Source organism: Artemia franciscana, chromosome 6 (genome assembly GCF_032884065.1).
Source record: "Artemia franciscana chromosome 6, ASM3288406v1, whole genome shotgun sequence".
NCBI lineage: Eukaryota > Metazoa > Arthropoda > Branchiopoda > Anostraca > Artemiidae > Artemia > Artemia franciscana.
This window is the reverse complement of record NC_088868.1, coordinates 22,215,379-22,230,524: the sequence shown is the minus strand read 5'-3', so window position 1 is coordinate 22,230,524 and position 15,146 is coordinate 22,215,379. Positions and strand designations below refer to the sequence as shown.

The 15,146-nt window shown below is 36.1% G+C and overlaps 2 protein-coding genes across 2 annotated transcripts in view; one reads left to right on the top strand and one right to left on the bottom strand.

Moving 5' to 3' along the window:
- Nucleotides 1-15,146, top strand: part of LOC136028191 (laminin subunit alpha-like) — a 231,253-nt gene that overhangs the window by 107,176 nt on the left and 108,931 nt on the right. The window contains exon 23 of the mRNA XM_065705897.1: nucleotides 4,718-4,845. Coding sequence (XP_065561969.1) covers nucleotides 4,718-4,845 — 128 coding nt within the window. The remainder of the gene's footprint in view (nucleotides 1-4,717; nucleotides 4,846-15,146) is intronic.
- Nucleotides 6,604-9,386, bottom strand: LOC136028190 (uncharacterized). Its single transcript, XM_065705896.1, has 2 exons — nucleotides 9,259-9,386; nucleotides 6,604-7,016 (listed from the first exon to the last, which is right to left on the bottom strand). Exons 1-2 carry the CDS (start codon nucleotides 9,262-9,264, stop codon nucleotides 6,687-6,689), a joined length of 336 nt encoding a protein of 111 aa, XP_065561968.1. The 5' UTR covers nucleotides 9,265-9,386; the 3' UTR covers nucleotides 6,604-6,686.

Sequence of the window (15,146 nt, the reverse complement as noted above, 5' to 3'; positions counted from 1 at the left end):
TCGCGCCCTCATTTCTTGCTTCTTTTTTACTCTTTTTTTGAATAAATTCGTTAATTTGGTCAATTATCGGCACCTTTGTCACATTTGCCCCCCGTCCCCTAAGATTTTGCTAATTGGCACCCTTGTCAAATTGAGCCTCTCCCAAGATTTTGCTTTAAATCTACCCCTGAAAAAGCTAAGTTAGGCTTTAGAAATAAACAGAAACTACGACAAATAACTGTAAGGCAGCCACCCTCGCAAAACCCCCATGGTCGATAGTGTCGTATGTTCTTGACTGAAATAATAGAGACTTCTCATAAAAAAACTGTATTTTTTATGAAGCCCTTTTAATATTAATTTTTTTTAAATGTAACTCCTCACAACAAATATTAATTTAATCTAATTTTTCCACTATAAAAATTGAAAGATTTTCATTGCATAAGATTATTAGTGGGAAAGGAAATAAAATCAACACTTTTTGCTATAAAGTAGGAAAGCATAAAAGAGAACAGAATATAGGATATCTTCAAAATTAGGCAAGTGATCTTATTAATTATCTGATTTTGCTATAAAACCTGACATCGGTGGGACTCAAACCCAGGATTTTCCTTTTATAAGTCAAATGTTATCAAACAGTTCGTGGTAACGAACTGTAGTAAGGAGCGACCCGGCTCAATAGTAACCAAAACTCTAAAAAATTGAATTTTGATATCAATAGCTGCATCAAAAGAATCGCATTTTAATGCTGATTTTAAATATATAAGTTTCATCAAGTTTAGTCTTACCCATCAAAAGTTACGAGCCTGAGAAAATTTGCCTTATTTAGGAAAATAGGGGGAAACACCCCCTAAAAGTCGTAGGATCTTAACGAAAATGACACCATCAGATTCAGCGTATCAGAGAACCCTACTGTAAAAGTTTCTAGCTCCTATCTACAAAAATGTGGAATTTTGTATTTTTTGCCAGAAGACAAATCACGGGTGTGTTTATTTGTTTTTTTTTTTTTTTTTTCCAGGGGTCATCGTTTCGACCAAGTGGTCCTAGAATGTCGCAAGAGGGCTCACTCTAACGGAAATGAAAAGTTCTAGTGCCCTTTTTAAGTGACCAAAAAAATTGGAGGGCATCTAGGCCCCCTCCCACGCTCATTTTTTCCCAAAGTCAACGGATCAAAATTTTGAGATAGCCATTTTGTTCAGCATAGTCGAAAACCATAATAACTATGTCTTTGGGGATGACTTACTCACCCACAATCCCTGGGGGAGGGGCTGCAAGTTACAAGCTTTGACCAGTGTTTACATATAGTAATGGTTATTGGGAAGCGTGCAGACGTTTTCAGGGGGATTTTATTTTGTTTGGGGGTGGGGCTGAGGAGAGGGGGCTATGTTGGAGGATCTTTCCTTGGAGGAATCTGTCATGGGGGAAGAAAAATTCAATGAAAAGGGCGCAGGATTCTCTAGCATTACTATAAGAAAACAATGAGAACCGAAAAATTGGAGGGCAACTAGGCCTCCTTCTCCATCCCTTATTTCTCAAAATCGTCTGATCAAAACTAAGAGAAAGCCATTTAGCCAAAAAAAGAATTAATATACAAATTTCATTTTAATAATTTATGTGCGGAGAGCCAAAACCAAACATGCATTAATTCAAAAACGTTCAGAAATTAAATAAAAAACTAATTTTTTTAGCTGAAAGTAAGGAGCGACATTAAAACTTAAAACGAACAGAAATTACTCCGTATATGAAATGGGTTGTCCCCTCCGCAATCCCTCGCTCTTTACGCTAAAGTTTGACTTTTTGCCACAATTCTACTTTTAAAACAATTAAAAGCTTTAGCGTAAAGAGCGAGGGATTGCGGGGGGGACAACCCATTTCATATACGGAGTAATTTCTGTTCGTTTTAAGTTTTAATGTCGCTCCTTACTTTCAGCTAAAAAAATTAGTTTTTTTTTTATTTAATACATACCACAAGACCAGTATGTAAACTGTACTGTATCTAAAGGACTTCAGTTTTTGACTTTGAATTTCAAAAAAGTTAATGAATTGACCATACGCTCTAGAAGGGGAATGTAGACTTTCCCCTAGAGTCACCCCCGTGGATTTAACTGCTTGATTGATTTTTAGCGAGTGAGAGAAATGATGGAAAATTTTCTTTTTTGATTCACGGTAGGTGCAGTCGCAGAAATTTTCTACTCACCTATGGTTTGATTCTTTTTTCTGTTGTCAATTAATACCTAAATATTGCAGTTTTATTATAGAGATTAATAGAACAATATTTACTGTTGACGAAAGCCTCCTCGGGCTATGGCAAAAAAAAACTACACACATAATAATAACGTATATAACAACAACGCTTAGCTATAAAATAATATGACATTACAAAAAAACAAAACGCACGTAATAAGACACAAAATCCATAATGATAACACACAAAATAGCCTAACATATAATATGGCACACACTATAATACACATAGCTATAACACACATAATAATAAAAATAGCCTTAATCTACTCGCAATTTATTAACGATTTCTATGTGCCACACGGAAAAAAATTGCCCAACGGAAATGTCCACACGGAAAAATTTACCCAACTTACCCAACCATCTAAATTTCTACTTCCAAATTTTTTTCAAGCCAGTCAATCCCTCTAAAATGCGTCGAAACACTTCCCTCCTCAAATCACCTAACTCTTTACATGTACTCATACAGTAGCTAAAATCTTCCTCTTCTCCATACATAGGACACTGATAAGGATCATTTTTAATCCTAAAATTCCTAATTTATCTCCGTCTATCACTAACACCCAAAATGTACCACGAATCCATCTTATACAAACTTCCTTCAGCTGTAATATGTGTACATTAAATGTTGTGGGGTAAGATGTTGTGGGGACAATATCTAAGCTATTATTTCATTGTTGTCCGCAGTCATATAGTTAAGTGATGTCTGAATTAATGATAATCACTATAGACTGTGATTTTCAAGACTGGTTGTGGTTTCGTCAAGGCTGAATCTGGCGAACATTTCATTTACGAACATTGTTTTGATTCAAATAATACAATCGATTGATAATGACGAGACTCCTAAGAAAACACTTAGCCAGGTGGATGGGGTGTATCCGGAGATCTTGTTACTTTTTGACGTCACATCATTACCTATGCTTTTACTAATTTTTTACTAATTTTTGTCCTCCCTCCTTTAAGAAAAAGATGCACTGGGGGCCCTCCGAAAAAAACAACAACAACCAAGAATAGAATTGTAGCTGTAAGGTGATTTGGTGATAATCTGACCATGCACATACGTTGGGGGTATTCCCCCACTGAAATTCTAAATTCTTTCGAATTCCTTGGCACTTCTTATTAAAATTTTCAAATTAAAAAAAAAAGTGATTGTTATCCCCCCACCCCGAAAACATTCTTACGCTTGTGCATGATGCACGACTTTGGTATCTCTATTAGGTAGTGGGCATAAGCAGTGTGAATTTCAAAGGGACTGAATTGTAAAAAAGATAAGAGTCAGCTGTTGGCCTTTTAGCCTTCTTCCAATTTTCTAGGGCTTGATATGGCATGTTTTTAATTTCGCACCTTCCGTATTTGTCATTTTCCGAAACCGTTCCCAGTAGACACATACTCCAATCATGAGACTAACTACTGCTTAAGTTTGGTACGTATCTACTTCAAAATTCCAAATTTGAAATCAATTAAGAGAATCAAAATTATCGGATTTCTGTTGGAATCTTTTCAAAAATGAATTGATGCATGCTTATGCAAACAAGGCATTCCAAAACGGAAAAGGATATTTTCAAATTAAACTGAAAATGAGCTGAATAAGGACTATGCAATGAAAAGAGAAATAACCGCGTTCTTTCTTTCTTTTTTTATTCTAAAGGTTTTTATCGTCCGCTGAGTTCAAATCTCTAATACTTGATTTGTATCGTTACTTTAAGTGGTTTTCACTTAAATGCTTCTAATGAAGTTCTTTGTTTTGCTACTTCTGATTGAAACTAAACAATTTTATCGTTAATACTTCTGAGTCCCGAACGGGTAAAAAAAATTGTATACGGACGCCTATATCTGTTGCCTAATTAATAATAGAAACAAAAAACGAAACAAGAAGAAAAAATGAAGAAGAAAATTAGAAGCAGTGACGAGAATAATTTTTAGCGAGTGGATAAGAAATGCGCAATAATGCAGATATATTGATAAGGACTTTTGCAAAGCCGTTTTTATTAGCAGAAATCAAGCAAGTGTTTGAATCTCAAAACATAAAACTAAAAACGAAACTGTCATTCAAAATTTGATTGGGTGTCAATTCTGTCCTGGGCTACTAAAGTTTTGGATGAATAAGAATATTTGATTTCTTTTTTTTACAATTAGAAGGATTGTGTATTGAACGTCTTTTAATTTGACTATACAAAGCATTGTTTAAAAAATATCAACAATATTTTGATTTTTGCGTGTGTATGGTGTTATTTCAACTGCTGCCCTAAAAAATTGTGATAAACAGTTTGTTGTGGACACGATTCTCCCCTTATCAAAAAGAACTAATGGTTTTAAATTTTCCAAAATATAGAGGACCAGAGCCTGTTTACGCATTAACACTTTACGTTTTCTATTATACGGGGACTGTTTCCATGCATATGTTACATTTTAGTCTATGAGACACTAAAGACTTCAGTTTCTTTATATTCTATAGATAAAGTCCTCTACCAAATTTCAAAGTTTTTTTTTATTGCAGGATTGTAAACACAACACAATTGGTGATAATTGCGATATGTGTGTCGATGGCTACTATGGAGATGCTACCGTTGGAACACCCAATGACTGTTTAATCTGCGCCTGTCCTCTTCCTCTTATTTCCAACAAGTAAGTGGTAAACAGATGCATTAATTGACATGTAACGTCTTTAAATCGTTAATTATTTGAATAGGTAAAACTCTGCGTCAATAATATTCTTACTTAAATTTGAATAGGTGGTCTTTACTCACACTCAACATTAGGGACCCCCCCCCACCTAGAAGGTACCAAGGGAGAATGTTGAAGCATTTATTTGTAAAAGTAAAGTCTTTGGGGCTCCAAACACCCTTAAAAAACTCCCTCTATTTTCTGCTAAAACAAGAGAATTTGTCGTTTGTACCTTTGTCTGTATTTGTTCCGAGCCTAGTTTACTAATGAAGCGTTTACGTTTACTAATACACTTTACGTGTATTACGTAAACGTTACGTATTACGTTTACGTTTACTGTATTAGTAAATACGTTTACTAATACAGTAATATGTATTTACGCCAGTGTCGTTGTTTTTTACCTCAAAGATTCTCCAGTTGAAAGAATGAGTCATATCCATTGCCAATGAATTTTTCGTCTTATGGTTCTTTTTTTTATTTGTTTCCAGGTGTGTACTCAAGAGAGGACCTCAAGGCCATGTCTGTTCTGAAATATTGTGATTATTTCCATTCTTTTGCGCAACTGAACTCACAGATTATAATCTACCTGTTTATAATTGTTCTGACACATCACTACCCCCAACTAAACTTAAATGACTGTGGAATTCTCTGATATGAGTTTGTGGCCCATCTAACTCATCCATGGTTTGGGTTGCGAGTTTCTACAGTCAAGAAATTCCTCTTAATTTTTTCAAGTTTTTTAAGATATTTTAACATTTAATTAATATTAATAGAAATACAACAAGAGTCTGATTGCAATGATTGCTATGACCTTTAAAAAACATACTATATCAAACAGTTCGTATTAACGAGCTGTAGTAAGGAGCGACCCTGTTTAATAATAACCGAAACTCTAAAAAACGGAATTTTGGTACCAATAGTTACATCAAAAGAATCGTATTTTAATGCTGATTTTAAATATATAAGTCTCATTTTACAAGTTTAGTCTTACATATCAAAAGGTATGAGCCTGAGAAAATTTGCCTTATTTTAGAAAATAGGGGGAAACACCCTCTAAAAGTCATACAATCTTAACTACAATCACACCATCAGATTCAGAGAACCCTAGCTGTCCCCTCATCAATGCCCCCGCTCTTTACGCTAAAGTTAGACTCTTTCTCACAACTCTACTTTCTGAAATAATAAAAAAAAACTTTAGCGTAAAGAGTGGGGCATTGAGGAGGGGACAGCCCCTTTCATATACGGAATCATTTCTGTTCGTTTTAAGCTTTAATGTCGCTCCTTACTGTCAGTTGAAAAAGCTTGTTTCTATCTAATAATATATAGAATTGCAGGAAAAGTGAATCAGCCATGCATACTGGGTGGGAATTATTAATTTTAGCAACGAAAAAAATACACTCACACAAACGAAAAATTGCGAACTGGTAAATCGGTGAAACTTAGTAACAGCTGTCTACCCTATGCAGATAATATTAAGAGGGCTCCAAGAAGGGGAAATAAATGAGGCAACAAAGCTAGAACAGATCCAGCTTATCTTCTGTATGCGCTCTTATTTAAATCACGTTTCCCTAATTGGTCTCAATAATTTTAGTAGTAGTTGTAAATACAATCCCCCCTCAAATGTAAAAAAAGGATGGAATAGAATCTTTTTAGAAGAGCTCCATTCGTACCTCAAAAATTTTGAAACCTAAAAAATACGACTTATAACACAATAATCAGTTTAATTTAACAGGAACTTTATTTCTTCTTAAAAAAATAGTTTATGAATCTATATCATTTTGATCACAGATGCTATTAAAGTCTTATTGTTGTTTATATGCGGGGTAGTTTGGCTTGTATTCTGGGTATTTAGCTTCACCAGTGTATTGGACATCCGCAACATATCCAGAATATTCATCAACGGTGTAGGTTACAGTTTGAATTCTACCGTCAGGAAGAGCCACTCTGTATGAACCAACGGTTTTTCCTGAGGCGTCTGTGTCTTGTTGGTGTGCATAGTCGTTGTATGAGGGCTCGTCTTTTACGGCCCAGGCGAAGTTGTACGGCCTTGGTTCGTATTTGTACTCCTGTTTGTATGCTGGGTATTGCTCTTGAGCAGCAACTATAGCAACGATAGCAGCAAAAATTACGACCTGAAAATGAATGAAATTAGAGTGAATAGGCTGGTAGCTAACAGAGAAGAACAAAGAGGGGAGTAAATAACTTAAGTAATTTAGAAATAGAATGAAATGAAAACGTTATAACTGGTAGAATTGTATTGGTTTCATCGTATAGGATTTTTTTGTGCAAAGCAACAACTTTAGTTTAACAGATGTGAGTTCTTTTTTTTATATCTAAAACCTTTCTTTTATATTATTTTGGAGTATGTGTTAACTGTTTAATGTAGAATGTTTTCTCTTTTTTGTTTTGTTTATAAAGGCTTTCGGATGGGAAGCCAAAATACTATGACTTTCATTAGCATAAATAAAGGTTTGTGTTTTGATTTTTCTCTATATAAATTAAAAAGAGTACTGGTATTCTTATTTTGTTTCATGTTTTCATTTTATTTTGTTTTATTTCACTATTTTTAAACTTTAAGGCGATGTTAAACTAAGTCAAAAGACACTATATGCATCCAGTTTGTCAAAAGGGCGAATCTGAAATATCTCAGGCACGACTAAGGGGTTAAATTAATGGCTTACGGGACCAAGCGTGAACTTTTAGCGAATATTGGGTGAAGGGGTCAAATATATCTTACATTTTGATCTAGGGGCACCAGTGGGAGCTTATCAAGGTAAAACAAAAAAGGATAAAGAATACGGAATTAGACTTTACAGTCCCTACCGGTGGTGCTAAACTCCGTTTCTTGACCGTTAAGCCAGGAAGTTCAATGGGGGGGGGGGGGGGGCTGGTGGCCAACTATACTGTGCTTTTGCACACCCTTCCTGTTTACTTTCCCCATATTTCTCTAGGTACCCATTTAGATCTGGGTGCACTTTGGCTGAGCTTACAGAGTCATGCCACTGACCCCCGTCCCAAACTAAATAATTGGGTACAGTAGGATTCGAACCCTCGCCCTCTCAGACAAAGGGCCCTGAATCCAGTGCGCCAACCCACTTGGCTAGGACAGCTATCAAGGACCGTAAATATTTGAAGAAAATACGATCGATTCTTATAATATAGCTTTTTAGGATTTTTTTTTAATTAATTACTAAAACTGCCGATTGGTCTATCCTTCAAATATGTTTTTTAAGAGATGTTTTTTTAAGATGTTTCAAAGATGTTTTTTAAGGCTCTGTGTGGAATATTATCTGGATATTTTATATCCAGATTTTTTTTTATTATCTGGATATTTTATATTTTTTTTAGTCAATTTACGTAAGTGTCAGACCTTATCCCGGGAAAAGGTGCTCTTATAATTACTTCCGAAAGTGTAAAATGGTTGCTCTTATGCTAAAATATATACCTATACAAAGTGGGTTGCAGCTTGAGTACCGTCCTCTCCTTGAAGAAAGTATGAAGCAAAATCTTGTAGTACAGAAAAATGATGAAGGTTAATATATGGCAGACGAGAAAGTCCAAAACTAAAGGAGGGCACAAAAAATGCTCGTGTCCCAAAGCAGCAATTAAAATCTATTTTCTAGAAATAAAATTACGGGAATTATAAGTGTAGATTTGGTGTCTACAAGAAAATGTTTCGGAGTTGACGTCACACATGAAATATGCAAAATAAGTGCTAGTTCAAAAATAAAAGAAGTAAAGTTGATTAGTAAGGCAGTAAACTATACAGTAAGCTTAGTAAGGCAGTAAGTTATACAAACGCAGAGCCGCTTCTAGGGGGGGGGGGCAACCGTTGCCGTGGCTAGGGTGTGCTGCCACTGGGAATTGTCTATTTTAATCCAGTTGTTCACTTTGATTCGACCTTTTTCGATTATATTTGACTGAGAGGGGGGGGGGGGCACTGTAATTACCTTTTCCCTGGGCGTCACCAACCCTAGGAACAGCTCTGTATAATACAATCTATCAAAATTTAATTCTAATTCTTTCAATAAAAGATAGATCACTGACAGTAAATTCAGTGTAAAATTTAGCGGATTTCAGGGAAATAATTATCAGACAGGATAACCAGACCAAATTTTAGCCATAATGTTTAATGGACGTTAAAAAGGGGAAAATTTTGAAACATTGCCTTTTTTGGGTATATAAAAAAGAAATATAGTAAAAGTTAATTCTTTTGGTCTTAGCCCCCCCCCCTCCCTCCTTAAGACACGATCAAAACGTTCTTCTTTTTTAACAGAACTTGACAAAAACGAAAGCTAAATCTGATCTGGTCATTTTAGCAAAAAATTCATTGAGATTTTTTTATGCTTTATAAAAGATATTGCCAATGCTCACCTTCATTGTATTTATTTCTGTTAACTTTTACTGTTTATGAACTGCAAGAGACTAAACTCAAACTGATGCACTTGACTACTAAAAATTCCCTTATATATGGTGAAGAAAAATGCAATGGTAAATTAACTAGACCACGCCCGCGATTTTTGACCTTAACCGATTGATGAGCATTGGAATTGGGCGTTGGTACGTACGTCTAGTATGTTAACAGACTTTTGCAAATTATCATCTTCACCTTAGGCAAGGGATTTTTTTTTTAATTTATGATTGATTGCATGTCCGTTTTTTTGGTCAAGATCATAGTAATATCGAAACCAATAATTTGATCTTGACGAATCAATAGGCAAAATATTTTAGTTTGTTCTAGAATCTGGTGTTTATGTGAAGTAGAGTGTCATTTGGTTAGTATAGTAGTTAAGAAGAATGGAGCGAATGATTAGCATTTGAATGAGGTTTCTAAACAAGTAGGGATAAAGAGTAACAAACTAGATTTGTTGTTGCTAACCCCTGTTATAATCTTTATTATCTAGCCTACAGGGCTGCTGGATAAAACTGTCTTGATATCTACGGAAATATTTACATTTTGATTGTCTGTTGGTATTTTCCTTTTTGCGAAAGTCATGTAACAAATCAAACTTGAAGCGAATAGGATTTTCTACGAATGAATAAACTTTCCTAAAATAAAAAGAGATTCCTAAAATATCAGGAATTGATACAACTAACACTATGCATTTACTAAATCATATGGAAGACTATAGGAGAGACCCAGAATAATATTGCCCCTTTTTTGGCGTCACGAATCGGTTAATCCTTTCATATGTTTGTGTGTGTTCGTCTTTATTAAGGTTCTGTTAGCCTTTCATTATGTAATTTTAAGACAGATCAGGAAATAACTATCTTATGATTTTCAAAATCAGCTTTCAGAAAAAATAGGTTTTTTGGCCCAAAACATTTTTTTTACATTATACTTCCTTTGGCTCAAGGGCTTACTCATGTAAGTCTCAAACTAATCAAAAGTAACCAGACTTTTGTCCTATTTTGGGGCCTAACAACACCCTTCCCCCTCCCAATGAAAATATGTAGTCTCCTTTGTAAGTCAAGAATCCTTGCAAGTTTAAAGCTATTCGAAGAAGAGGATTTGGGCCTCATTTTCAGAGAAAGGGACCGATCTCCCAAACTAATATTATTCTTGTTGTTCTTGCACGATACTTTCAGGGACCTACGCGTTTAAATTTCGATCTGTTCATGGAAAAAAGTGTTCGCTGGCCCCTTTTTGGCCCTTATTCAAAGGAACCAATATTTGTTCTTCTGCATTAGAGTCTTTTTGGCCTAATAAGTTAAAGATATGAGTTTTGAGCTTTTTAGAAAAAAAAAAACATTTTTTTGTCTCTTTTTGAGCCTCCTAGCCCAAACACTGAAGGATAAAGGTTTCAAGCCGGGCAAAAAAAGCTTTTGTGCCTTTTTGGGCTCAAGGCAATGGGAAAAAAAATTCTGTTCACAGTTTTTGAGGGTCTGCAACTCTAAACTAATTTTTCTCTGTGTCTGAGGGTTCTCTTGACCTATTGTCTTACGGGTTTAAGTACCAAACCCCTCATAGAAAACAAAAATGTTCCTTTTTGGAGGGAACCAGTATTTTTTCGTTTCGTTTTTTTTTGTGTACCGGGGTTCTCCTAGCCCAAACACTGAAGGATAAAGGTTTCGAGCCGGACCAAAAAATTTTTTGGGTCCTTTTTGGGCTCAAGTCAATCGGGAAAGAACCCAGTTTTTAAGGTTCCGCAACCCCAAACTAATTTTTCTCTGTACTTGAGGGTTCTTCTGACTTATTGGCTTGCAGGTTTAAGTGCCAAACCCTTCCAAGAAAATAAAAATGTCCCTTTTTGGAGAGAACCAGTATTTTTTTTTGTTTTTTTTTTTTTTTTCGCACCGGGATCCTCCTAACCCAAACACTTGAGGATAAAGTTTTCGAAACAGGCCAAAAAAAAAAGTTTTGGGCCTTTTTGGGTCCCATTTTATTGGGACCGTGTCCATAAATTTTTTTTAGATTAAATAAAAAAAACAAGTTTTTTTTTAACTGAAAGTAAGGAGCCACATTTGAACCTAAAACGAACAGAAATTATTCCGTATATGAAAGAGGCTGTCCCCCCCTCAACGCCCCGCTCTTTACGCTAAAATTTGACTCTTCCAACTCTACTTTTAAAAGAATAAAAAACTTTAGCGTAAAGAGCGGGGCGTTGAGGAGGGAACATCCCCTTTCAAATACAGAATAATTTCTTTTTGTTTTAAGCTTCAATATCGCTCCTTACTTTCAGTTAAAAAAAGAAAAAAAAATAATTTAATTTCTGAACGGTTTTGAATTAATGCAGGTTTTGATTTTGGCTCATTGTACATGAATAATTAAAGCGAAATTTTTATATCAATTTTACTTTTTTTGGCTAAATAGTTTTCTCGAAGTTTTGATCGGACCATTTTGATAAAAGTGATCGGGGGAGGGGGCCTAGTTGCCCTTCACTTTTTTTATTTCATAGGCCACTAGAACTTCTAATTCAATTATGGCACTTGGTATTAACCAAGTGACATATAGCGAACGCAAATTGTGTCGGTCTGTCGATCCCGGTTTTGCTAGTTTAGGCACTTCCAGATAAGCTAGGACGATGAAATTTTGCAGGGGTATCATGGACCAGATCTGATTAAATTAGAAATAGTCGTTTCCCTGATTCGACTATCTGGGAGGTGGGGGACGGTTAGTTCGGAAAAATGAGGTATTTTTAACTTACGAATGGGTGACTGGATGTAATGAAATTTAATATTTTGAAGGATATCGTGTCTCAGAGCTCTTACTTTAAATCTCGACCGGATCCGGTTTACCTTGGGGGAGTTGGAGGGGGAAACCAAAATCTTGGAAAACGCTTAAAGTGGAGGGATCAGGACGAAACTTGGTAGGAAAAATAAGCAGAAGTCCTAGATACGTGACTGACATAATCGGAACGGATCCGCTCTGTTTGGGGGAGTTGGGGGGGGGGGGATTAATTCTGAAAAAATGATGTATTTTTAACTTACGAAGGAGTGATCGGATCTTAATGCAATTTCAAATTTAGAAAGACCACGTAACTCAGATCTCTTATTTTAAATCCCGACCGGATCCAGTATCATTGGGGGGAGTTGGGGTGGGGGAACTGGAAATTTTGGAAAAGGCTTAGAGTGGAGAGATCAGGATGAAACTTGTGGGAAGAAAAGCACGAGTCCAAGATATGTGGCCGACATAACCGGACCGGATCCGCTCTCTTTGGGGGAGTTGGGGGGGATAATTCGGAAAAATTGGAAAAAATGAGGTATTTGTAACTTACGAACAGGTGATCAGATCTCAATTAAATTTGGTATCTAGAAGGATCTTGCGCTTCAGAGCTCTTACTCTAAATCCCGACCATATCCGGTGATATTGGGGGAGTTGGACGGGGAAACCGGAGATCTTGGAAAACGTGAAAATTTAGGTATCTTTATCCTACGAATGGGTGATTTAATCTTAATGAAACTTAATATATAGAAAGATTTTATATCTTAGATGCACCATTTTCAATTTGATTCAGATCCGGGGACATAGGGGGCTAGAGGGGGGAAACAGAAATCTTGGAAACCGAAATCTCGGAAAACGCTTAGAGTGGAGAGATTGGGATGAAACTTGATGGGAAGAATAAGCACAAGTTCTAGATACGTGATTGACACAATTGGAACTGATCCGCTCTCTTTGGGGGAGTTAGGGGGATCCAGTGCTTTTTCGAGTTTGGTGCTTCTGGACGTGCTAGGACGATGACAATTGGTAAGTATGTCAAGGACCGGTACAAATTGACGTGATAAAGTCGTTTTCCCCGATTCGACCATCTGGGTGGCTAAAGGGAGAGGAAAAATTAGAAAAATTGAGTTATTTTTAACTTACGAGTGGGTGATCGGAATGAATTTTGATATTTAGAAGGACCTCGTGTCTCAGAGCTCTTATTTTAAATCCCCACCGGCATTAAGCCTCTGATTTTCTTTTTAAATCAATCTATTGATTATTAGAATTTTGCTAGTGCTCATGCCATATGAGCTCTTGGCTCTTGGCTTTTCCGACCTCGTCACTAGCGCCACTGAGCTCTTAGTTCTTGTTTACGAACGTTTTTTATTAGTAATAAATATACATAACTTACAAATTAACTTACGTAACGAACTTCTATATTTGTATATATTTATTACGTATTTGACTGCGTTTGCCCCGTCATCTATACTTTGCTCTTTACACTGAAGTTCGAATTTTGTTCTAATTCTTTAAGAATGACCCCTGAATCACAAAGGTCGTTTAATTAGAATAAATAGCTCTTTTGAAATTACTAAAAAATACTTTAGTGTAAAGAGTGAGGTATTGAGGAAGGGAGGAACCCTCTCATATACTACATCTAAACAATAGGCAAAGTTCATAGCTTGCAGCCCTTCCCCCAGAGATGCTGGGCATTAAGTAGTCCTCATAGACATATCTATTAGATTGTTGACTAAGCTGGACAAAATGGCTATCACAAAATTTTAATCCGGTAACTTTGGGAAAAAATAAACGTGGGAGGGGACCTGGTGCCCTCCAATTTTTCGCTCACTTAAAAAGGGCACTAGAACTTTAAATTTTTGTTAAAATGAGCCTCTTGTGACATTCTGGGACGACTGGGTCGAGACGATCACCCCTGGGAAAAAAAAACAAATAAACACGCATACGTGATCTTTTTCTGACAAAAAAAATTCAAAATTTCCATATTTTTGCTGGTAGGAGCTTGAAACGTCTACAGTAGAGTTCTCTTATACGCTGAATCTGATGGTGTGATTTTCATTAACATTCTATGACTTTTAGGGGTGTTCCCCCTTTTTTGAAAATAAGCCAAATTTTCTCAGGCTCTTAACTTTTAATGGGTAACAAACTAAACCTGATGAAACTTATATGTTTAAAATCAGTATAAAAATTCGATTCGTTTGTTGCATATATTGATATCAGAATTACATTTTTTTAGAGTTTTGTTTACTATTGATCCGGGTCGGTTCTTACTACAGTTCGTTACCATGAACTGTTTGATTTGTTCTCCTTTGCTCAGTGACAGCTGTAAGTTTTGATAGATAGTTTTTATTCTGTTTCCCGGCCCATTAACACCCTCATCCCTCAAAAAAATTTTGTCCCATTAGGCCAGGCAAAGATTATTTAAGTTTCAAGCTAATCAAAAAAAGTTTGCTGGGCCATTTTGAGTTTCAGAATTTTGGGGCCTTTGTGCTAACTAAAAAAATATTTTTAGCTCATTTGCTGGCTTGAATATCAGGGGAATCAATTTTTTATTCTGCAATTGGGTCCTCAGGCCCCTTAAAACCCTCCCTTTCCCTCCCATGACCAGCCCTTCCCTAATGATTGGGTAGTCATGGCACCCCATAAGCCATATCTTTTAGAGCTTTCGTAAATTCTGAAAAAATTGCTATCTTGAAATTTCGATCTCAGGTTGTGGGGGTTACCGGGGGAGGCGAGTTGCAAAAAGGCACACGAGAGGGGCTGATCAACTTAATATCGCTTTCGACCCTTAATTTCAATCTAAAGAGCCCTTCCTCCTCCCGCGAAGCTTGTATGACTACCTCTTTAGTACGAAGTTGTCGGGTACATAGTAAAAAAATGATGCTTGGGAGGCCCGTGGCTCTTCACTATAGTCAGCGGAAGAACGTTGCCCATGAAAATTAAATTGAACTACTAAAATGGAAAAAGACAAAGTATTTTGCATTATTAGGATATTCATTTGTAAAATACGAGTTTCTACACTTATCCATTAGTCCCCATCCCCCCACATCCACTGATTGGCCTCCTGGAGACGCAATTTTGAGATTTTTATTATGAGGGA